Genomic DNA, 26082 nt, shown 5'->3' on the forward strand with positions numbered 1-26082 from the left:
CTTTCCATTTCCTGTCATTCCAAAAGCATGAGATCTATTGAAAAGCAGCTTCCGATATCACTGAATAAAATACAACAATGGGCAAACCTTAACGGCTATCAACTCTCACAACAGAGGCCCCGAGTGCCAAGCGATAGTGACAAGCGATTTTTCCCTGCGACTTATAAAGTGATCTTTGAAAGTGATATAGTTCTATTTTTGTTGTGCGATTTTCTTCTGTTTTGTTCACTTAAAGTGGTTCTTTGCTTAAAAAATCTTACGTAAGAACCCAGAAAGGGAATCTACCTTTCTTCTTTAGTATTTATATTAAATACCAACTCACTCTACTAATCTTAATAACTGCTTGGTCACTGGTGGCACTGCTCCTGCCCCCCTCGACGTGGGCACCTGCACGTGGTGAGGGGACCTCCCAGTGACGTTGCTGGACTTACAGACTAGCATCACTGGGATCTAACGCCCATGCCTTGGTTCCAGGGTTACACCATTGGAATCTGGCGTGTGCAGCCGTGCGCCGCGACCCGTGGAAGCGGAAAGGGGGATCCTGGTGGTTGAGGGACCCAGCCTTAATACACCACTTTGGCCCCTGCTTCGACAAGACGGGCCGTCCCGGACCGGCTCGACTGGGGTCAATCGGCGGGTGGTTTTATACTGCTAGGGTCAACTGCGTTCCAATAAGTCTCCCTCCCTTTGGTCCTGGGACGGGATAAAGACTTATTGGTAACGTGGGTATGGTGTTCTAAGCGAACTCGGCGTCCCATTCGTGTACGCAGTACCTGCTAGTTCACGAGTGGGCGTCCCCTCGTAGGGCTCCGTGGTGGGTGAGGTACTTAGGCATCAGACATTTTTTCTTTACTCTCATGAGTAATTTAAATCCTTCTTCTGGGGCCCCAACAAGGCCCCTACCTAATCGATCAGATGAGAGTGAGAGCAATTCTGCAAAAAGAGCCAGCACTGAGGATAAAACACCATCTACAACACCGCTTTTCCTCATTCTCCAATCTAGCGGAGAGCAGTCAATTGGGAAGATGTCACCCTTCTTTATCCAGAAAGGGTTTGAAGGGCTGGCAGGATCACCAAAATCTGTAAAACGGCTGCGTTCTGGCGATCCCTTAATTGAAGCTTCAAGTACAAAGCAAGCAGAAAGAATCCTGAATGCGACATCCATAGGGGGAATACCGATCATTGTAACACCCCACAGAACTTTGAACTCTTCACGAGGAGTCATTTCAGAGTGGGATCTTCTTCATGTCTCTTAGGAAGAGATCTGCTCTGAACTAAAAGACCAAGGAGTGACGGCTGTCAAGAGAATATCAATGCGGAAGGATGGGAATCTCGTCCCTACCCGAGTTCTCATCATAATATTTAACACCCCACGGCCTCCAAGTTCCATCAAGGCAGGCTATTTAAACTGCCCAGTGAGGCTTTACATCCCAAACCCACTGAGGTGATTTAAATGCCAAAAATACGGCCATTCACAAACGGCTAGTCGTGGTAACCCTGCCTGTGCTCGATGTGGTTCGAAAGATCACGAGAGCAAGGAATGTTCAGCTTCCAAACCGATCTGTATAAATTGCCAAGGAGAGCACCCTGCCTACTCCAGAGCATGCCAGCGGTGGAAGGATGAAAAAGAGATCCAAAAACTAAAAACAGAGCTGAATATCTCCTACCCAGAGGCCAGAAGACGAATGCAACCAATAAATAGCGGGAAACCTTCATATGCCCAGAAGGTTTCTGCGAAGTGCACTATCGGTACACAAACAGAGATGACTGTACCACCAAAAGAGTCATTCACTCCGATTGCACGCTATTTATTGAGTTCACAAAAGCCCACCAAAAAAACGCAGTCAGCTGCCACTCCTATATCCGTACCTCCGAGTGTTCCACCACTACCTAAACCAAGTGGTAAAGAGCTAACAGATAAAACAGAAACAATGGATGTCTAGCACAAGGAGGTACCGGATGAATCAGTCTTGGAACTCTTTGCGGAGGAAGAAATGGACACGGGAGACAGCGTCCATTCTTCCCCAAAAAAGATAAAGCCAAGACTGATAAAAGTAAGCCCTCAGCACCTCGGAAGCCGCCTGATGGACCCACCAAGCCAAAATAATGGCTAAATTCCTACAATGGAATTGTCGTGGATTCCGGCGAAATACTGACGACATCAAGGCCCTCCTGCAAAAGCACGAGCCAGTTTGCTTTTGCTTGGAGGAGACTTATCTAAAAGCAAATGATGATCCCACCATTTATAACATCACAATCTTTCGTAAGGATAGAATTGCGGATGGTCCTGCTCATGAAGGAGTGGCTATCCTTGTGAGTAATCAGACCCCAGTTCAGCCCTTGCTAATTACAACCAGCATAGAGGCTGTTGCAATTCGCCTTACAGTGGGATTTTCATTAACGGTCTGCTCTATTTATTTGCCACCTGGGACTGACATCTCCCAGGAAGACCTTGATGATCTTCTAACGCAGTTGCCTCCCGCTTTCTTATTTCTCGGGGATTTTAATGGACATAACACTCTGTGGGGTAGTGCTAACATCAATGGAAGGGGACGGGTCATAGAGCGTATGCTCAATGACAATGACCTTTCCATTCAAAATACTGGAACAAACACCTTCCACATGCCTACCCGTACTTTTTCTGCCATTGATCTCTCTATCTGCTCCCCTGTCTTCCTCCTTCCTCAGTAATGAGGAAGGAGGAAGACACCTCCGAAAGCTCTAGTGTTTTTTATTGTCTTTTTATCGCTTTTATATTTATATTTTAAAGCATTTTAACTTATTTAACTTTTGTTATAGTTTAGTTTTTTGTAAATGATTAAAAGTTTTTTGTAAATATTATTTTACAGTCTTTTCTATTATTTTATTTTATTTTATTTTATTTCATTATTCAACCAGTCATAAACGGTTGGTGTGTGTGTTTAAAATTGGTAGTATGAATAATCCCAACCTCAGAGGCCTTATTGCAGATAATTTGACATCACTGGTCTCAGTTGCAATCAAAAATTACACTGTATTCAGGCAAGACAGGGCTGTCTCCAATAACGCTCATGGCGGAGTAGCGATACTCGTGGATTCAAGCATCCCCGCCAGACGTATTCCCTTACAAACAGCCTTAGAAGCCGTTGCCACGCGTGTTGTTAGTGGTATTACTTTGACATTGGTTTCCATTTATCTTCCGCCTAAACATCAGTATACTATTAAGGAACTTGAAGATCTTGTTATGCAGTTACTATCACCGTTTTGTTTACTAGGAGACTTTAATGCACATCACCCATTATGGGGTTCCCCCACCTCAGACAGACGAGGTAAGCTTATCGAAACGTTGATCGATAGACAGAATTTAACATTACTGAATACTGGCGCTCCTACAGACTCGCAGAGTTCCTTATTAGCCTTGCAAAACAACTCCCCGTCTACTCACTCTCTGTTAAAGCTCATTAGAACAGAGTTGATACGTCTGAGAGAGCGCCAACAAAAGGTTATTTTCTGCTGGATACCTGGCCATACTGGAATACCAGGAAATGAAATTGCGGATGATGCTGCCAAACATCCATCGAGATCAGCCCCAACAAATTCCTTAGTACCGTTCACAGATTATAAAATGAAGATCCGAAGTATATGTAAAGGTCGATGGACTCTACAATGGCAAGCACAAATTCATAATAAACTTTTCAAATTAAACCTGTGCCAAAATTATGGGCTTCTAGCCTCATTGCAAACAGACAAGAAGAAGTAATCCTAACCAGAGCCAGAATCGGTCATACTCATTTAACTCATTTGTTCCTCCTGTCAGGGAATGACCCTCCTCGGTGTAATCATTGTCATACACCACTTACAGTCAAACACATACTTCTAGAATGTACTCTGTATCATAATGCTCGACTAGTGTCATTCAGTTCTCTAGCAAGCTTAAAGGTACCTTTGTCACTTAGCCATATCATAGGCGAAAAATCAAACATCGCAGAATTCTTCTCCTTCCTAAAACGAATAGGACTATATAGCCGTTTCTAATTGCTTCTACATGATCCAAACAGGCAGTATGAACCACTTTTCTAAGTGCAATATGGCCTAAGTAGCCATTGCACTTAAAACCCCATAAACAACAACAACAACAACTCACAACAGAAAACAGTTGCTATCCATTTTTGCAGACAACGCAAACTCCATATGGATCCTGAACTTCAAATTTCCAACGTCTCCATCCCAGTCACTACTAACATCAGATTTCTAGGATTAATCCTCGACAACAAATTAAATTTCTTAGACCATATTAAAAATGTACGTACTTCCTGTTTAAAAAAGATAAATATACTCAGAACCTTTTCCGCCCTGACATGGGTTGCAGATCGCACCTCCTTACTTCGGTTATACACGGCATTAATCCGATCCCGTCGCGACTATGGTGCTCCTGTCTATGATTCAGCCGGAGCAAGTGCTTTGCGCTGGCTTGATCCAGTTCAGCATAGTGCCTTGAGGATTGCACTTGGGGCTTTTAGAACATCACCAGCACATAGCCTCTACATTGATGCTCATGAGTCCCCGTTATCTCTACGCAGGAAAACACTGCTACTAAAGTATGCTGTCAAAATACAAAGTTGTGCCTCGCATCCAATTCAATTATACTTATTCAATCCACCATTAGAAAACCTCTACAGAATTAAGCCTAGTATAGTAAAACCAGCTGGTCTTCGCCTTCTTGAACTGAAACAGGTTTGGAATGTTTCCATCCATTCTGTACAAGAGGCCGTAACATGCGCTCAACCACCATGGACTCGTACTCCTCTTCCCACCTGTCACACTTACCTTTGCCAGTGGGGAAAAAATGTTCTTCAAGCATCAAATGTGAAACAACTTCACGAAGCTCACACTCAAAGATACTTTGACTCTTCTCCAATTTATACCGACGGCTCTAAATCTAACTCAAACGTTGGAGCAGCAGCAGTGTTCCTAAATACCACTATTTCAGCATCCTTTCCACCTGAATTCAGTATCTTCTCAGCAGAATTATTTGCAATTAAACTAACCTTAGAAAATCTCTGTTCTGATTACGCATTAAAATTTGTTATTTACACTGACTCCCTCAGCTCAATTATGGCATTATCTAACTCCTCAGATAAAGTTCATCCTTTTCGAAATGAAATTAGAATATTATTACTGCAAATTGAAGAGCGCCAAACACATTCTGCTGGATTCCGGCACATTCTGGAATTTCTGGTAATGAACTGGCCGATAAAGTTGCAAAAAATCCAACTACCTTAGATTTAACCAATATCCCTGTTCCAGCATCAGACTATCCACAAATCATTCGTGGTGCATGTCTAACAGAATGGACAGTACTCTCAAACAAATAACAAACTTTTTCAATTTAAACAGGATCCTAGAATTTGGCGTTCCAGTATCCGTTAATCAAGACGAGAAGAAGTACTCCTTTCAAGATCAAGAATAGGCCATACACATTTGACTCACCTTTATTTACTCACAGGAGATGATCCACCACAGTGTCCACATTGTTCTCTAAATTTGTCTGTGAAACACATTCTCATTGAATGCCCACACTATAAACAAGACAGAAATACAACCCTGCTGCTATCTTTGGTTAACCTTCGGAAATCAATAACTGTAGAGAATGTCTTTGGTGACAATGCAAATATTCCTGAATTTTTTAACTTTCTGAAGAAAATTGGAGTTTTTAGTCATTTCTGATTTTTGCCTCTTCTGACGTGACAAGAAATTCTCATATATCATTACAATAAAGAAATAGGCGCATTATAGCCAAATCAGCTTATGCGCCATAAAACCCCCACAACAACAACAACAACAACAACATCAACAACCTGCCCAGAGGTCCCGATTGGGCCAGTCCAAGAGCTGCTATCTTTTCGAAACAGAGGCAGAAGTGGGTTTTTACAGTTTAGCTAGGTTGGGTTATGCTAGAGGTCGCTGCACACGCCGAATTGTACTGATGTAACACTAGAACCAAGCTATGGGTGTAGGATCCCAATGGTGCTAATCTGAATGACCAGCATCTTTGCGAGCTATACTAACCATGTACAGGCGTCACGTCGAAGGTGGAATGCAATGAAAATGCATTTACTTAATTTTTATTAGAGGGTAGCAACTGATCAACGAATGAGAGGTTGGTGACAGGAGGCATAATGACTGCGTTCCGAACAGTTGTATTGTTATGCACAGACTGAACGTATCGTGCGTTGTAAAAATCAGGTTCTCTTATCAGCTTCATCAGAAAAATTATTTTTATTTTATTTTATTATTTTTTTTTTGTTCAGCCTGTCTTTACAGAAAGCCCATAGATTTTCAATGGCATTGTGTAAAATTGCTAGAACTATCACACGCAATAGGGAATAAGTTGAGGTCAGCAAGACTTTTCTCCCCAGAACGACTGAATTTATGAAGGATGAGGTCCAGCTGTTGATTTCCTCTGGTTGGTGTAGCATCTTGGGACTGCCCAACAATTGTCCTTGCATTCTTATGTCTTGGAATGTGTATTTCTATGTCTCTTATAACTATTTTGGGAGAAATTAAATTATTTCTTGTCCCTTACAAAAACCTGTTTCTGTATCCAGTCAGAGTGAATGCATCAAAGCAGTTTCTGTGAAAGATGACGTCCCACTGTTATTTTCATCCTGTTTGTGGCGTTCCAAGTTGCACAAGTTCCTTATGGCTGCTAATGTCTCGGAGTATTGAGATTTCCTGCAAAAATTGTTGGAATATCAGCTATGCCTATGTTCAATTACAGTTGCTTGCATTATGACAGTTTAGGTGATATTGCTAATGATGAGGTCTGGCTGTTGATTTCCTCTGGTTGTTGAAGTTCGAAGTTGGGATCAGTGCGACAATTGACATGCTTCTTCAAGTTCTTAGTGGCGGAATTGGGGGGGGGGGGTGAATACACGGTGTAGATTTTGATTTTTGTAATGTCTATAATGAATTTGGCACAATTAGATTTAAAATCATTCGATAATATAGTGCTTTGAAATTAGGTATTTGACGTGCGATATTTTTGAAATGAGCATAGAAAACTCAAAAAGGTTTATTTACGCGTCATTATTCCAGTAAACGTTCTTGTTAAAATCCAATTATGTTCACTACATTTGCATTGTTACCTGTGTAAAAATGTACATGGTTGATTTGTAACACTAGATGCCCTGGCATCAATATTAGAGATGGTTTAATAACGATATTTTTAAAAGTGAACTTGTCTTCCTTCCAATTAGGTGTGCAGAAATATCAACTAATTGCTTTGTTTATTTTCGCCCCCAGGTTCGCGAGCCAACGGAAGGAGAAGCGATGCCATCTCTGTTGCAGAAGAAAGGCACGTCGATCCGGGCTCCACCGCCTTCTCCGGTAGGCCACTCGATGTTGCCGCCAGAGTTCATTCCGCCTCCACCTCTCCCCATGCACGCGCTCAACAACATTCCTCCGGGCTTTGCCATGGGTGCCAGTGTGATTCCCCTCCAAGAGAACCTCCTCCGCGAGAGCCAGCCGCTGCTGATGTCCGGGAAGGCCAGACAACTAGCTGCAGGTACTCCGGGACCACTCGAGGGTGCCTTGTGAGTAAGACTTCTTTAAGACACTTGTGTCCGTCTGTTTGTGCGCGAGTTGCGTTTGTTTCGCACGAGAGAGAGGGACACCATCTGTCCAGGGCTCCATTTGAAAAAAAAAAAGAAACGCACTTCTGCTTGTTGTTAGTATTTTGAACTCTTGTTCTTTCACCTTCCGGTCATTATTCTTGAACCTCCACCAATCCAATTCCAACATCCCTCTTGTTTAAGATTATGGTTTGACATTACATTCTCCATTCTTTGCTGCGCTGGACAGCAAGGATTTGCAAAAAAATCCTTCAAGGATTCTTTAAAGTGACCATCCCGTGCTGACTGCTCACACTATAAATTGTAATTTTAATGTCTGAATGCCCACTAATTGATGGGAACTAAGATTATAATAAACATAGGAAATGGGAACTGAAGTTAAATGCTTCTAAATGTAAGGTTTTGCATCTGGGGAACAGAAATCAACGAGTTAATTACAAGGAGCAGAGTGGTCCAGGAAGAAAAAGACTTAGGGGATTACAATTCAGTGAGACATGAAATTTTCCATGCAGTGGAAACAGGCGGATAGGAAGGCACGTGGGTCTTGTCTATGATATATCCGGAAAAGTACCGAGTAAATTATAGTCGTGTAAATCCGAGACTAAAATTTGTATAGAAAATGGGTGGGGGGCGGATTAGGTTCCAAAAAAAATTCTAATTTAATGCAGAGCATTAATATATTTATTAATATAAAATGAACGATTTATTTTCATGTATACATATGATATATGCATATAAGTTATTGCTAAAGCTTATTTAATATATGATTGTGGTAAGGATAATAAATGGGACACATACACCTAAGAGGCTCGCATTACAAGATTTCTATCATGAATTTGGCACAGTTGGATTTAAAATCATCCATCATTAATCACTCTTAGTGCAATATAGTGCAAGATAAGTGCAATATCTTGAATATTTTTGACAATGATATTTCTTTGACGGAAGATGTTATTTTTATTCAATTACTTATAAACTCACTGGTATTGAGCTAAGCACTTTTTTAATTACCTTTGAAATCTTAAGATCCGATCCATGTTGGATCATTATCGAGAAATTATCTAAAATTAACTCCAGTTTTGTAGCTATTTTTAGTCCTTTAATTATCTTGTTGATAGTGAACTTTGGAAGTGGTTATAAAAATCTATTTCAGACCCAATGGATGTGGAACTGATAACCATGTCTACGGATTCATGTTTCAAATTTCTTTCCGTCACTAATTCTTCAATTTCACGAGCAGCCAAATCATCAAATCCTTCACCTCCCACTAGACGTACCAAATCTGTAATCCGAGAGTATGCAATCTCTACTGGTGGAATGCCATTTCCACTCAAAACCTCGGGCTAGATTGCTTTCCAGAAGGCATTTAAAGTTCATTTTATTTCACGAACTGCCAATGCCGTTATTTTCACACAATCTAAAATTGTAAATTTTTTCCAAAGTTGGATGACACTAAGTAGAGCAAAAGTAAAATTAATACCATGGTCGATGGGTTGTATCAGTCGTCTAGTATTGGTTGGTAAGAATATTACTCACATTTTCATGATATAATTCCGTCGATTGTCCTGGAGCATTCTCTGTTAGTAAAAGAACTTTGAAACTTTTATATATATCATTATTTTTTATATCAAGAAAACGAACTTAAGTTCGTTTTCTTGATATAAATTTTCGCGTCAGAAAAAAAAAAAAATCATTCGTAGAACCAAGCCTAATTTTCGCCATAACTGCTTTTTTATTGGCATTCCAGGAAACTGGTAAATTATTCTTATTCAAGCCTTTCATTGCTCTTGGATTCGGGCAAAACAAAATAAAAGGAAAGATGACTTTCTTTCCTGACTTAGCTTACTACTTGTAAGGATGAATTTTATTTTCATTGTATTATTCTTTCTGTGATCCTCCAGATATCCTTTATATAACGAGCTGCGTCATTTTTCACGATAAATCCAACTCCTCTTTTTATTTCTCCTTCCCTGGTTACGACTTTGAAGGTTTCTTCTTCCCGAATTATGGTGATGAAATCTTTGTTTTCTTCTCGAAAGGTTTTTGATATTCCCATTATTTTTATAGCTACTCTCTTCATTTCTTGACACACACATTAGCTGATTTACCTTTTGTATTCATACTTTTAACGGTGCCCATTTTCCATCCTCTTCTCTCTTGCTTTATTGGAGTAGCCAATTTCACACGATCAGCTTTAAAAGGAGATGAAAGCGCTGATGGCCAGTCAGGATGCATGGCAGGTTCAGGTTTCTTTCAAAGCTCAATGATACATCCAGGCTTAAATGGCTTCAGTATCAAATCCTTTTTTTTTTTTTTTTTTTTGGACTATGGAGCCTGGAATGCCTAACTCAGATCTTTTTCGAGATAATCTTAGTGGTGATCTGCATCACCGTCCTCTCTCCACTGGGTAGAAAAGGCGCCGGTTTTAACCCCCTCAATGACGCCAGGAATTTTTTATGAGCTCTTTTCACAACGTAACTGAGATAGTCGGTATCAGGCGAGTGTAGCATGGTTTTTGATGATATATGATAATATTTTGATGATGCATGGTTTTTACTGATGATATATTAAGGAGTCGTTATGTGCGGTGATGTAATAACTAGATCGTAGATATAGCTTAGCTTAATTTTCAGCACTCACCTCATAGTAATCTGCTTAGTTTGTTGAAAGTTCCACCACGTACATAGTAGTTATGAAATTTTTAATAACTTCAAGAAATTATAAATTTAAAAATTACTAAATTATGAGCTTTACAAATTTGCTTAAAAAATGAAAGTGCACCTTCTATTCTATGGTTGTCTAATTAAAATAAATTAAAGTGAGATAAAAAGCTAATAGCACCGCACGAGCGACTTTCGAAACCGTCTTCAGTTAGCTATAGTGGGAAGGGAAGAGCGCGCGAAGTTTGTTATATACTGGTTAAGTTCCCGAAATGCATTTCAGTGCACGTGGAAACTTTATACGTGCTAAATTCCAAATAGGAGGAAAGTTGGTCGGAATCTTTTTGTTTAATATGTTAAGTGATGTGTGGCGCTTAAACCACTCAATGACAAGGTCTCCATTTTGAAGAGTTTTATAACTGGAATTTAGTTTAACTACTGTAATCCCTGAATCGATGAGTGGGTTATGATTATAAGATTGAACATGTGTTAGTTCTGTACTTGATAAATTAGATTTGAAGCTATTAAAGTGGTAGTATGCACGCGTGTTAAAAATTTTTGATGTCCCAAATTTTGCTGTTGTACTGCCTATAACACGCTTGACAATCTGATTGACATCTAATCGAATATATAATGTTATTATAATCCTGTGTCCCATATTCATATGTTGTGCTGTATGAATTGAATTTAGAACTTAATTTATTATAAGATGTAAATATTAATTTGATGTCTGTATTCTTAAAAACCTTTTGAAGTCGTCTAGCATATTGTTGATGCTATGGGAGGGCGATGCTGGATCCCTGGGCATGTCGGCATCCCAGGTAATGAAAGTGCAGATCGTGCTGCTAAACATCCTACCAATAGATCACTCTATCATCTGAAAGTCCCACACATTGATTATAAATCCACTGTTAAAACAGCACGTAGGCTTCAATGGACTAATCTGTGGCAAACACAAGTGAATAATAAACTGTTTCAGATTAAAAAGGAACCTCAGTTGTGGACTTCTAGTTTCAGGAAAAGCAGACGTGAAGAAGTGATTTTGGCAAGACTCCGTATTGGACACTCATATACAACTTATTTGTTCTCGCTTATGGGAGAAAACCCACCTCAATGTCCATTCTGTCAGACTCAGCTAACAATCAAACATATTCTTATAGAATGCCCTAATTATTCAAGTAACCGGAAATCCAGTTTTTATTCTGCATCCAATCTGCTGGACCCTTTAAATTTACTACACATACTTGGAAATAACGCTAATTTTGAAGCACTGTTTAGATACTTGAAGAGCATAAATGTATATAATGGCCTCTGACAACAATTATATTAATAACTGAGTCATAAGTTAATAATGAAAAGGCACAATATGGCCCAGGAGGCCCTTGTTCCAAAAACAACAACAACAACATGGGAGGGCGATAAGGGGTTTGTGTATCTTATTCACATGGTTATTAATTTTGCTAGGGTTATTAGTACTGTTATGGACTTTGGTGATGGTTTATTTTATTAGTTGTAATGGGTATTTCCTGTCGATGAATGTTTTGGTGAGGTATTGCAATTATACGGATAGGTCTGTTTGTGTGTGACTATATTTGATAGCATTATATATCTGATTATAAAGAACTGCTTTTTTGATGTATAGAGGGTGGTGTGAATAGTAATGTAAAAACTTTCCTGTATGTGTATTCTTTCTGTATATTTTTGTGCCTAAAAATGTACCGATTTTGTATATAGTGAGATTTAGAAAATTGATTTTATTATCGGTTTCTACTTCGAGGGTAAATTTGAGTCTCTCATGTGTTCTATTAAATGTGTTAAAAATAGTGTCGATCGTTGTTTTGTTGCCCATTAAAAGGACGTCGTCCGCGTATCTCATATACAATTTAATACTTGGGGGAAAGGGTTGAAATATTTTTTCTTCAATACAAGCGAGGTAGAATTCATACATTTTTAGGCACCAAAATATACAGAAAGAACACACATACAGGTAAGTTCGGACATTGGCTTTTCTCCAGTCCAAAGGGAAGTGTCCGTTTTTGGCGGCAGTTGTTAAAAAGGTTTAGGAGTAGGTGGGGTGCGTGTTCAATAGCCCTCTTGTTAATCTCTGGTTCTAGGAGGTCCAGTCCCGGGGTTTTCCTGTTCCGTAGTTTGTAGGCTACCAGGGCGAGTTCGGTCTCCGTGAAGGGAGGGCCTCCGTTTGGTCCATGTGGTAGTTTTCGTTCTCTGCGCATAGGGTGTCTTGTTCCAATGTGTTGGGGAGCGTCACTGGTTTGTAGACAGTGGCCAGGATATTTCCAATCGATTCTTGTCATGTTTTTAGTCATGCAGTTTTGTGGGGTCTTTGTTGAAGGAAGAACTCCGCCCCCCTGGGGAGTTGTTAGTGGTGATCCTGTAGATGCCCCCAGGGGTTGTCATTTCCAATAGTGGATACAAGGTGTTCCCAGGAGAGTTTTTTCCTCTGCCTGATCATTGCAGTGTATCTATTTCTTGCCTCCCGGTAGCGCTGGCGCAAAACATCGACTTCTGCCAGAAGCCAGAATCTGCGGGCGCGTTGGAACGCTCGTCTCTTGGTATTGACTTCATATCTGAGAGTCTGGAGTTGCCGGCACCACCAGGGGACAGCACCAGGGGTGGGTATCTTCTTTTTTGATGGCAGAGTCTCATCAGTGACAGCTCATTGGCGGTCGGCAGATCGATTGTTTACGTCCATATTTGGTTGGATATTTTGAATGGCTTCTTCCCACTTCAAGGCCCACTAGGGGCCTGGCGGCTAATAGGCCGGATGCACAAAGGGCACAACACACGATGTAGCACATGAACCATACATTTAAAAAAAAAAAAAAAAAAATCTCAGGCTTGCCCGAAACATAGAAAATACGCGGAGATGGGGTAAACTCCAGGAGCCGTTTGACCCTCAACACACCTTACACCTTACCGTTGTTCATCTGGTCATTTAGCTGCTGAATTCCTACTGAGGCCAAACGTTGCCCCATTTTCGCCCCGTGGAGGCAAACCAGGAACCCAGTAGACTTAGATTTACTCTGGCAGGTCCTGCCGCTTACTTTCCTGAGATTTCGGCGGCAAGGACCTTAAAAAAAAAAAAAAGATTTTGAATTGGCATGCATGCGTCATCGAATGTTGGGGTATCGCTTAGAATGAACAGGCCGAAACTGGGCGAAACTGTACTTTGAGCGAAATTTGATTTGGTGTGTGGGGCATCGCTTGAATACAGATAGAGTAGGTGGGGGGAGATGGAAGACTGGGGGGTTAAGGTAGAAGTATGGGGGGCAATAGAGAAGGTGTCCCTAGATGATCAGTGAGGCATGCCCATGCCCCACCAGGTGAAGAGAGGGTCGGCGGGAATTAAACCTCCATAACAACAACAACCTGTCTAGGTCACTCTCTTGTCATCCTCTCGCACTTCCCTCTCCCTGACCTCGCGTCTCGAAGGTCACCCACACACACAAAACCAACGCCGTCCAGTGCTCAGTCAGTTCATGAAGACTACATACAGTAGCCGAAAACTACGATTGTAGTTAGATCTTTGTCTGTGCCTGTGTCGGTGTACATTCTTTGTTTAACTGTGTGTACTCTCTCACTTTATTCATATCCAAGAGAAAATAACTTTATAAAGTTCTTTTCTCTTGGTAGGTGCATGCAAAAAATTATATGTATCCAACGGCCGACCTCATAGGGTTTCCTACCATATAAAAAAGTTCCTTTTTCTTTTTTTTTTTTTTGCAAAAATCCATTTCTTTATGTTACCAACTGTTATAATTCCCTCCCCTTGCAAAATTTTCAAACTGTAGTGTGCCATCACTTTGTACTTGTTAAATTTAATAGTATTAGCAGATATTTTGCAGTGTTGTTGCTGTAGTGGATTCGAATTGATCGTTTACCACTTTGTTTTGTATTTAAACACTTTCTTGCCTCGGTAACGTGTGATTAATGTATTTCTCCCGTGTTCTCTTTTCCAATAGGGGAGTTCATAGCGTGTGAGATTGATGGATGCACTGTTGCCTCGTCTATCTATCATGCATCGAATCTTGTATATAAACTTGGCCAGCAGACTCACCAGTCATTACCATAAAAGCAGTTAAAGTCTCGCCAGTATGGTGAGAGGCGCGGATTGATTATCACACACACCATCTCTGATCCACCCCTTTCTTCCCCCTACGTATAATTTGGGATTAATGCCTGACTATTTATGACCTCGAATTGCTGTCTAAACAGCTGGGTCACTCTCCAATCGATATGCATACAGGCAACGAAGAATTCGTTGCCAACAGGAGGTGCAGAAGTCGTTGCACGTTCGCCGAAAACTCTACTTTGCTCAACGCGTTTTCTTTATTTGCTTCGTTCGAAGTAGTCGAAGACAGAGTACGTGTGTGCGCGTGTCTAAACCCACATAAGTGGCTGCTGAAGGGCTCTTGTTTTGTAGCACCGTACCGAGAACAAATCGTCGTCAATATCCTGTTTGCTAATGAGTCCCTACAAGGAAAGTTGTCTGAAGTCCTTCATTTCCAAACCACCGCACAACGGAGAGATGGGATTAAAACGTGTAGCGCCACCTGCGTACGTACTTTTATGTGTTGTTTTTTATTCGCTGAGAACGAAGGAGGTACTTTTAAGGGGATCTGTAACTATGCAGTACACAGTTTGTGAGCACACTGTGACCTATTTACAGATCCTTGCCAATGCTTGCGCGAACTGAAGTGTTCAGGTGAGAACAGAGCAGTTTATCTAAATTTTGCGATAAAGTGGGCAATTTATAGGAATAACCTTTAATTCGTCAATGAGTTTTGATCGAAATTTTTGCAACGAATCAAAGTGGTCCAGAATGAGGATATGTCTGTCAGGGTCGAAAATTGGTAATGTAACGAAAAGGAAATCGGTTAAGGGCACTGAAGGAAATTTTGTTTTCCCCGTGATCACTGAAGTGGGCGAATAAAGGAGTATGCTGAATACTGGTGCTGAAACGCTGGAGTCCTTGTGGACTAAATTAAGACTTAAGGACTCTGCAAGGTTTTTGTGAGGAAATTTTATTATCAACGTGGCAGTTATAGTTAGAAGGAATGTAGTTCGTGAAGCTGGAATACGTTAGAACAAAGATGGTGCAAAGATCTTTGCCCATGCCGCTGGAGACGCCTATATGGTTTACGACTATTCAGGCTTCCGGAGAGTACTGTTTTTGTTGGCACAATATCAGTTTAATTGCATCCCAAGTTTTTTGATTAAACCTACTGTATCCGACAAGAAATCGATGTCAATATCCTGTTTAGAGAAAGGCGAGTGTCGGTCTAACTACTCAATTGGTAAAAGGCCCCTGGGCACGGCGGTAATGCAGGTGGGACATTCAGACGTCTAGTTGAAAAGTGAGCTTGGGATTCTTTCGTCACATTTTCTTGTCTCCAGAAGGATGATTTTAAAGTTCATATACGTACATGGCTTTAACCAAGGTCTGGTTTAGATATATTTATGCGTGGTTTAGATATATTTATATATCAATGCGTGGAATGTAGCACCGAAATAATCTCATCTAGAGCTTAATGAAGGCATGCATTTCTACAGTAGTGGAAGATCTGTAGGTTTGTCTTCGCACAACTTCTGAAAGTCTATGGATAACCTGTTAAATATTTCAATGAAGTTAAATGGAAACATATAAACCAGGGAGGTCATGCTACGCAGATTAGATCTGTATGGGAGTGCGTTGGTATGGATTCTGTTCCGACCTGACGGTCTGTCAATAATATCCCAGATATCAGGAGAGTTTAATTTTTCGGCCAGTAGCTTAGCGAATATAGCTGGGTTCCTAGAGATGATGTAGTAATGTGGGATTAGGTTTCTTTGCCTATATTGTAGAGGCGTTAATTATGATTGGTATTTACCATATCTCGATTGATACTTCAATATAAAGTACGTGTATTGATATATTACTTCTTTGGAGCACTATCGGACTTGAGCTATGAAAAGTTACCCTCCTTTCTCCTATTCCCACTGCGCTATCTGACTGCAGGTTACTAAACTAGTTCAGGGATTCCTGGCTCGTGGAGGGTTAAGTAATCCCTTTAAATTCTAAGGAATCTGTTTATAGCAGCAAGCGTCAGTAGCTTTGAATAACTACAAACAATAAATATGATAAAAAAAACAATTTTAATGCACATTAATGAGTAATTACAATTTAGATACATATCTGTACATATTTGTCAATTCATAAGATCTCATACAAATGAAGAGCTAAAGTTAGTCAACTATCAACGGCAACATGGCAGTAGCTATGTATTCATCTATTAGGCATTCCCTTCTCGATCAATAATTCAGTCTCACTTGGTTGATCCTTATATCATGCATAGTACATAACCTTAAATTATAGGTGAAAACCTCATACCTTTTTAGTAGGACTGTTAATCTCTCAAAACTCAATCACGAATGATTATAAAAAAATATGTACTTTCCCCCCGTACATAGTCATAAATAAATCAAGTTAAAATAGCTATTAATTAAAATAACCATGCCTTCAACTCTCATATCACGTCAAGGGAATCGTAAACATTGCGGAAGACCACATGCATTTCTGCTGAGGGCAGATGATTGTCCTATGTGTCAGAACTGTACTGTTATTTCTTTATTGATATATTTTTTACTTTTATATCTGTGTTATATCTCGACATGGTGGCGTTGGATCTAGAAGCCGATTGTGGGATCTTTGTATACAATTTTAACTTCTATCTACCTTGGAACCTCAATAGGCTGTTGCTTTAAATTTAAATTCTGGAACAGGGGTCCTCACTTCCCTTTCAAGGTCCACAAGCTATCTGCTGCTCAATAAATTAATTCCATTTAACGCTTTTTTTTTGTCAGAAGATTCCATGTAATAAGGATTTTATTTTTTTATACTTCCCCTGCCTGGATAATTCTGGATACTTGCTATAGAGCTGTGGTGTTTCTCTCCAAAGAAAAGACATATGTTACCAACATAACTCAGTTTATTTCACCGTTTTAGTACATAATCAAAATACACACACTAAATAATTCAGGATGTCAAAATTTCTCACAGCTCTTCTCTTACTATACATAATATAATATTCTCACCTTTCTTTTCTTTCAATGAATTCATAACCTTCTACAACTTTCAAACAATGCAAAGTACGAACTATATTAACATGTGCAATTATATATATAATAATGGTATTAAGAGGCTAATTAATATAGCGGGGGGGGGAATGTGCCAATACTAAAAAGAAGATAACATAGCTTATGGATCAACAATGCATTAGCAAAACGTACCCTACAGCCATAATGTATATATATATATATATATATATATATGCATTATATGTATATATATCTATATATATATATATATAAAATTTTATGTATAAAATATTGTAAGTAGAACGCGAGAAGGTGATTTTTTTAAAATTAAATCTAATGAATCTACGGTATACACTGGGAGCGATATATGGTATGAAAAAGAAGAAGAAATGGAGCGGAAATTAAAATAAAGATAAGAAGTGAAAAAGCAACCAAGATGAAAAAACATTGCGGTGTCCTTCACAATTTCAGTGTCATCATCAGAGGTCATCCACCGAAATTATGAAAAAGACAGCAATGTTCTTGCTTCTGTTTCCGACATGCTCTGTTTGTTATGGTGCACGTGTGTGGTTGCCACTTGTTGCTAATGCAAATTTCGAATTTGAATTTTGCAGTAAGATTATGATTGAATGTGCCAATATAAGTGGTTATGATGCATAGTGCATACAGATCATGGATGACCTTACAGAAGCAAGCAAAAAGAATTGAAAAAACTGGATAGACTAAAGTAAGGAATATCGGTATAGGAAGGCAGAAAGGAACTTACCGTTACTTTGTAAAACTGACCAAAACACCAAGATGGCGGGGTGCTGGTATATTTTTGTGTGTGTACGCTAGCGGCTCCTAGCGTTAGGTGTGCCAAATTTTTTTTTTTTTTTTTGGTATGGTGTCTGTATAAATTGAAATGAAATGAGTGGTGATGATGACTGTATAGATTGAAATGAAATAGGTGGTGATGATGAGCTAGGTTAAATACATGATGTCCAAACTGCCCAGGATAGTTAAGAAAACTAATAGCTGACAAAGTAGCAGTAAAAAGCAGCTAAACTTTGTTAAGGCGAAAAATATATTGGGTAAAGTTAGAAAGTAGTGTCCCGCTATTGCGTTCGGTAGACTAATGGCTCACAGGACATAAGAAGTAGTAGCTAGTAAAGCAGAAAGAAGTAGGAAGAAAAGATAACTAGTTTGGCTCGTGTTGTTCGGAGATGCAAACCCGTTCCTATAGTTAGCACCCTAAACGAAGGTCTGGGAGTGAGTGCATCATGTATTTAAGGTCAGTTGTGTGAAAAAATGTGTTAGGAATATAATGAAATGAAAGCTAGAATTAAATATGATTACAATATATATATATGTTTAATACACTGTGTTAGGCCAATTGGTGGGTACAAGTTTTCTAGACTGTAAGACACCACAGAGGCCTAGTGTATTGTATATACACTATTTACATACTTGATATGTATGAGTTTTGTTATTAATTAAAGATTATGCTGTTTATTTTAATGTTCCTTAGTTTTTTATGCTTTATGATGTTAAGGGCTTTACAGAAGTGGCAGCGAAGATATGCTTTAGGAAAATGGTTATTAGTTTTTTGTGTAGTTTCTTGATGTTATTGATAGTTGTTTCCTTATTGCTGCAAATGGTTGCTATTCTGATGCTTTGCGCTAGTATAACGTTAGCATGTACTCCTCTGGAAATATTGGAATTCCATTGTGTGAGGTTGACTATATTAAAGTTGAATGCATCCCGTTTGTTGTACAGGTTGATGGTAGCTTTGTTGTTTATTAATGTAATTTCTAGATCTAGGAAATGGACTGTAGTATCATTGTTGTTTGTTTTTTCTAGTATGAGTTCATTGGGGTATAAGTGTCCATAATCTATGATGAAATTAGGGCAGTTGATAACTATGAGGTCATCTATATATCTGTAGAGGTTAAGGTCCTGTGGAAATGAGTTTTCAGACCAATATATATAATAGGTTAGCTATTATGCATGAAGCAGGACTACCCATGGATGTTCCGTTAGTTTGTTGATATACTGTTATGCCGTCGTATACAAAGTTATTGGAGATACACAAGTTCAGTAGGTTGTTCCAGTAATTGGTATTGCAGGTTATATTCTCTCTCTATTTTGCATAAATATCTTTGAGTACTGTTTTTAGTTTGGTTTGGTTAATACTTGTAAATAAGCTGTGGAAGTCAAAGGTTTGTATATTGGTAACATTATTTATTCTGTAAGAAATTTAATACTGGTAGGTTGTTGCCTATGATTCTGCTATTAATGATGTTTAACAGAGGTTGCAGTAGCTGTTCAAGTGTTTTGCCCGGTTTGTGTACATAACTATTCTTGCAGGACGTTATAAATCTGAATCCTATGGGTTTTTTGTGGAATTTTGGAATGAAGCATATATATGGTAAGCTGTAATTGTTAATGTTCAGTTTTAGTTTTTTGTTGAAGGCTATGAGTTTCTTTGTAATCATATTGCAGGCACTGGATATAGGTTTGTATGTATTGCTGGAGTTAAGTTCAGTTCTCAAGGTGTGTGCATAAAATGTTTTGCAAATAAATGCATAATTGTTTGATGCTTTATCCACAGGTGTAATGAAGAAGTCTTTGTGCATCTAGTAGTTTTTGTTTTAGTTTAGCTATGTTATGGTAGTTGGTTTTGTACTGGCTATATATATTTGAACTTAGTGATGCATATTTATGTTTTAATAGAGTGAATGTATAGCTAATCCACATGTAGTATGCCTCTATAAGTGTGTTATGTTTAATAGGTCTTGATATAATGGTTTCTTGAAAGCAGTTAGATTTATTTTGGTACATGGTCTGAATTTGAATCCTTGTGCTAGTATATATCTGAGCGTTGGGTCTGCAACGATGTTTAAATTTCCTGTGATGATGTGCCTATGGTCAGGATTACATTAATGTGGTTGCACATTACTATGTTTACATATGCAGTCGTTAATGTCTGTATTCATCATCATCATCAGCCATTTTCAATCCACTGCAGGATGAAGGCCTCTCCAGCAACTTTCCAGTTCCTTCTGTTTTGAGCACTGGCCATCCATTTACTACCCACAAATTCATGAATTTCATTTATCCATCTTCGCCTTTGTCTTCCAGGTTTTCTTCTAGCTCCTCTTGGATACCATTCTCTTATTTTCTTAGTCCATCTGTTATCATATCTTCGAAATATGTGTCCTGCCCAAGACCATTTTAGTTCTTTAGTTTTGATAAGAATGTCCTTTACTTGAGTTTGCTGCCTAATCCATGTGTTTCCTATACGTCGAAGCAAACGAACCACCGTTATCGCTTCGACGTAAGCAGTTGTCTGTAAAGTACGCTTTAAAACTGAAATCCCTGCCAGACCATCCTACGTGGCCATTCGTTTTTGAGCCACGATGGGAAAATTTGTACAACACCCGTAAGACTGCCAATCGTCATTTTGGTATTCGTCTCCAAGAGCTACTCAAAGAATTTAATATCAAGGTAATCAAGGTTGCCCAAACACCAAAGCAACCCTTTTCACCCTGGCATGCTCATGATCCTCCTATGTGTGAGTCCTGTGGCACAATTTTATCAATTAGACACATTTTAATTGACTGTCCAGTTTTTAGGAATATCCGTTTTACCGCTCATAATCATCTGACTGAACCGCTTAGACTCACTCAGATTTTATCCGACAATGACCATGTGTCTCTTATTTTTAGCTTTCTAAAATCAGTAAACCTTTTTACTCATATTTAAAAAATCTACCTTGTTATTGTTACTTGTCTTTTACAGTTTATACTTGTTTTTATACCTTGACTTAGTGACCTGATTCATTAGGCCACTGAAAGTTTTGCTTTTTATGATCAGGTTTTGACGCATTATAGCCTTAGTTGCTAATGCGCCAATAAAACCCAACGAACCTGTCCTGTCTTTTTGATTTTTCCTCAGCGTTCCAGTTCTTTTCGTATTCTAGTGTATATATTCCTGTTAATAAGGTCTTCTTATATTCTGTTGTTTTGAAATAAATGTTCTTGAGACGGAAAGACGATGTCATGCAACAAACTCTATTGGACCGGCAATATACTACACTCATAGAATGCTTTAGTGTTGTCGAATTAAGATTAATAACGTCATTTCCTAATTACAAGAAAATTGTCTTTTTGTGTCGCTATGATTTATTAAGCTTGAAGAGGTGTGTAGTAGTCAGTAGACGTTACACATTTTTAAAAGCTTTGAAGCTGCTGCTGTAAAAGTTGCGTTTGTTTATTCATTAGCGCTTTGTCTGTTCTGGCTTTAATTTCTTCCGTAGCAGTTCAAACAAAAAAAAAAAAAGCCCTTTAAGATGTAAATATTCAATCTAAGTGACTGCGAATATGGATATTAAATTTAAATGTAAACACGCAAGCGGTATGTATTTCTTCCATTCGGTATTTGCAGATTGCCGAACCTAAATTTTTAAACATTCCCATTTCTTGTTAATATTAGATGATTCGTAGCGATAATAACAGCAACTCTGAACTTCATATTAAGGCATCTTTTTACGCATTCATTGCGTTTTAAAAATAGAAACATTATTTTCTTTTAGCGCAAATATTGCAATGCTCTTTCCGTACGCTATTTGGTGCAGTACTTTAACGTATATGTTTCTTTGCAGGAATAATGGATGTCACTCAACCAAAGTGCGCTGGGCCCCTGAAGGCAGCGACGGGGACAAAGACGCCGTGTGGCTCTGACACTTCCCGTACTTGGAAGTCTAACCTCTTCTAGCTGCGTCACGTAGCTGCACGAGCCCGAGAAGGAGTCCCCATTGTGCATAATTCCTCGTGGACTCGAGGCCAGAGAAGACAGCCCGGGCTTCGCCGTGTGAAATCCCGAACAATGTACGTCGATCGCACGCGTGTCAGCAACCGAAATGGCGAGGCGGGAGTGAAGCACCGTTCACGGGACAGGGACTTGACATTATTTCTTCGAGGTCAACCATTTCAGAAGTTTTTTTTTCTTTCTTTCTTTCTTTCTTTTTTCAGGTTTGCGACCCTTTTGGAAATGTAGAACCTCTTCACTCCCCTTTAGCTCACCCCTCTGTCGCCCGGATGGGCCATGGCATGCTCCTCCCCAGTTTTGTCAAGTTACTTCCAAAGATCGGCAAACATTTGAAATTCTAAAGGAAAGAGGCTACGGGGACCCCACTCAGAGGACACTTCTTCATACATAGGGGAGGAATGAGGAGGGAAGTTCAGGAACTCGACGAGTGGATTGTGAGAAGAAACCGATTGACTGCGACTTTTCATCCTTTGATTAACTTTTGTTGGTAAATAAAACTTAAGTCACTTCAATCAACTTGTGGCTCATTCCTCGTGCGAAACATTACATCATCTTAGAAAACGAATAGGATTATATAATCGCTTCTAACTTCTTCTACAGCAGCCAACAAGGCAGTATGAGTCATACAGTTTCATAAGCGCAATCGGACCTAAGTATCTCGTATTATATCTACCTCTCACTTTGCTAGCACCCAGCCAAATTCGATGCTGGTCAATCCCAAGCCGCACTGCCAACCTGGGTTTCAAAATTCGTGAGATCTACGATGATGCGCCCTCTATAGGAAATATTTGAGAAATTCTAATTAGTGTAGTGCGATAATGGATTAGAAGTTCGTAATATTTTCCAGAACAGCGAGAGAAAACTAACAGCTCCACCCCCACCGCCCCAGCCCCGTACTTATTTGACGATAGCCCGAAGCAACACCAATTAAGCGGGCTTCGTGTTAATTTCCTTTTCTTATCTCTGTGCACGTAGCTTCGATTCCATTTCTTCCCGGACACTTTTAAGATGTTTTTCTTGCCTTCGCATTTGCGACTTACAAGAGCGCGCATTAATTTTTCGAATTTGTTTTCTCAGTGTGATAGCGTCTAATGAGATTAAGTAGCTCTGGGCATTCACTGCTTGCTTGACAGTTTTTGGCATAACACAGCGCTATTTAATTCAGTTAGCTGTCGGTCCATTGGCCCGGAATGTTCCTTCTCACGTTAACTGTCTCAGCGAGGCTGAAATCAGTGGGCACTGCGCATTGGGATTTGACCCACACTGTAGTACTTGGATGAAATTTTGCTAAAGAGCGCCACCTAGTAGACACATTTTACAACTCACTGACTCACTCTGAATAATTTCATCTAGACAGATTTTAATGAAGCTAATTTCAATAAATATCATAACAGAACATATGAGTTTTAAGTACACTTTCTGATATGGAAGGACAGCTTTGAGAATCAGTTGATAAAATCGTCTTTAGTAGGAAGTTTATTTTGTACATCGTGTTGTTTTATACGATTAAGATTATTTGGTTTTGAGATTTGTTACATTCGTTTCCGCAAAAAAATTTAACAACAGGTTCTCACGAATCGGTGCTAACCGGCTCCAGCTCATGACTGGATGAAGCTGCAAAGTCTACTTTAGATTTAACCACCGTCCTTATTCAAGCCTTTGACTATAATATCATATTACAAGCAGCATGCCTTGCACAGTGGAAAGAGCTATGGCACACCCAAACTAATAATAAAACTTATCGCTTGAAACAGGATCCAAAATTTTGGCGCTCTAGTATTAAGACAGTGCGACGAGAAGATACTTGCACTTCAAAGAATAGGACATTCTGATTGTCTGATCACTATAAGAAGGGCTCTTTCAACCATTCTACAACTGTGGAAATGGAAGAGCTCATTTCAGTGTGGGTAAAGGGCAAGACAAGTCTTCAGCAGGACCTGTCCTTATCCTAAGTTTCTTCATTATTCACTGAGCTGTATAATAAGCTCATCTACGGCTTCTTTATCAAGTCCAACTGTTTCCCAATTTGTTTTGTCATATCTCCTTGAACACATTAACAAAAGTTGGACAAACTAAAGTGTGCAGACACATTTTTCTCTTCTATGTACTTCTTTTTTTATTTTTATTGAAGAGCGTTCGAATCACAATGGTATGTATGGTGGAATGCGAATGACATCACGGACTGCATCACTGATGATCTTGTCTACTATGTATATATTTGTTTTTCGTGCTTGTTTTATCAGATCAAAAAGTTCAGGTTTGTGGGAGTTTACCTTTCTTCCCTTATATTAGTAATTTCTTTAATTAGTGTTATCCTGGGAGTTCACAGGATTGTGCTTTAGGAAGAGTAGAACCCTCGATCTTTCAAACCCCACTTTCGCGACCTGACTGCACTATTTTGTGTTATATGCTTTAGTAAATATTAAAAACTAGGTTATTATAAGTTCTTACGTATTTCAGATAAACAGGGTACATAGATTTACAATTGTTGAATGCTCGTTCGTTCTCATTTACATTGATCCTTATCTAACCCATCAAAATTTTGAAAAATGGGTGGGTTTTGCCATCTTAATATTTAAGACATTAAACAACATTACAAAAAAAAAAAAAAAAAAAAAAACTTCTCAAACTGTAGAATGCAAAAAATAAAAAACTAAAAAATAAAAATCGTAAAAAGTGTATTTTTGTAAATGCAAGCAGAGAGTACTAATAATAAACATCTTTATTGGTGCTAAGTACGGTACAAGTACTAGAAACAATAGTTCTCATCACGGCGACATGGCCAGGAATTTTACATTAAGGAATGATACATGTGATTAAATTGGTAAACTTAATAGTTACGTGGGATATTAAAAGTTACACAAAAATAAAACACGTAAATTTAAATTATGTAATAAATAAAAAAAATAAAAGGAAAATATAACTGAAACAGAACTGAACATCGTAACACCATTTGGAAGAATTTATCCCAGTTCAACAGATTCGATCCACTCGAGGAGAATGCGACGGAATTTGTAGTCGGTAACTATTTTCTGCAGGTTAATTCCAAGACGGAGTAGTGCCTGGACTTTGGGGACAGCCTGGGAAGGTACTCCCCAAAATTCAGTTTAAGCCGGTTGTATTTGAGGATTGGTGTGGGGCCTGACCTCAAGTATGGCGGAGGATTGTGCCACTGACAGAAATCCCCGATGTTTGGGGCTGTGGGAACTTGGTCTTAATATGCTATCTTATGTTTAATTATATTTTCTTCTATAATACTCCCAGCTTACCTTGCAGCTATGTGTATTTCTCTTGAATGATGAGACATGTATATATTACCAACATAACAAAGTTTATTTCACCGTTAGGATCATGAAGGAAATACATGTATATAATTACCTTATATTCCATCTCTCTCTCCTGTTACATGGCGACATCAAATTTGGCATACAACTTTCCCTGGCCCTTCAGTGGGTTATTAACAAACTGGTTGTTCCCTGAGCACTGACTATTTGTTAATAACAATAACATCTAAAATATTCTTTTACATACGCTTCTACTACAGATGTGTAACTCACTCTTTTCTTCTGTCTACTACTGTTCCCCCCTTTCCTTTAAAATGCAGTACTCAGTTCAACCTATTCATTGTCTAACAGTCCTATTCCACGTTTTTTCAGTTAGCATAATAAAAATTTTCAGGACTTATTTTCTCTTTTCTTTCCTCTGCCTGGATGGGATTTCTGGCTTCAGGTCTCCTCCCAGTTCCTGGGCCTGGCCTTTACTTGTTCACTAGGCGCACATCTCTGGACTGTGTTGATCCTCTCCATAGTACAGAGATACCCTGACTTAGTGACCTAATTCATTAGGTCACTGAAAGTTTTACTTTTTTATGATAAGGTTTTGGCACATTATAGCCTTAGTTG

The 26082-nt window shown here is 39.1% G+C and overlaps 1 protein-coding gene across 2 annotated transcripts in view; it reads left to right on the forward strand.

Annotated features, from left to right (window-relative positions):
- LOC150092013 (neuroligin-4, Y-linked-like) overlaps window positions 1-22586 on the forward strand; it is a 362680-nt gene extending 340094 nt beyond the window's left edge. For both annotated transcript variants that reach the window (XM_090377704.1, XM_090377710.1), the window contains 2 exons: window positions 7285-7574; window positions 22014-22586. In XM_090377704.1, coding sequence (XP_090233830.1) covers window positions 7285-7574; window positions 22014-22092 — 369 coding nt within the window. In that variant the 3' untranslated portion in view covers window positions 22093-22586. The remainder of the gene's footprint in view (window positions 1-7284; window positions 7575-22013) is intronic.
- Window positions 22587-26082: the final 3496 nt, after the last annotated feature.

The sequence above is a fragment of the Mastigoproctus giganteus genome, chromosome 1, assembly GCF_048544385.1.
Source record: "Mastigoproctus giganteus isolate SK-2022 chromosome 1, ASM4854438v1, whole genome shotgun sequence".
NCBI lineage: Eukaryota > Metazoa > Arthropoda > Arachnida > Uropygi > Thelyphonidae > Mastigoproctus > Mastigoproctus giganteus.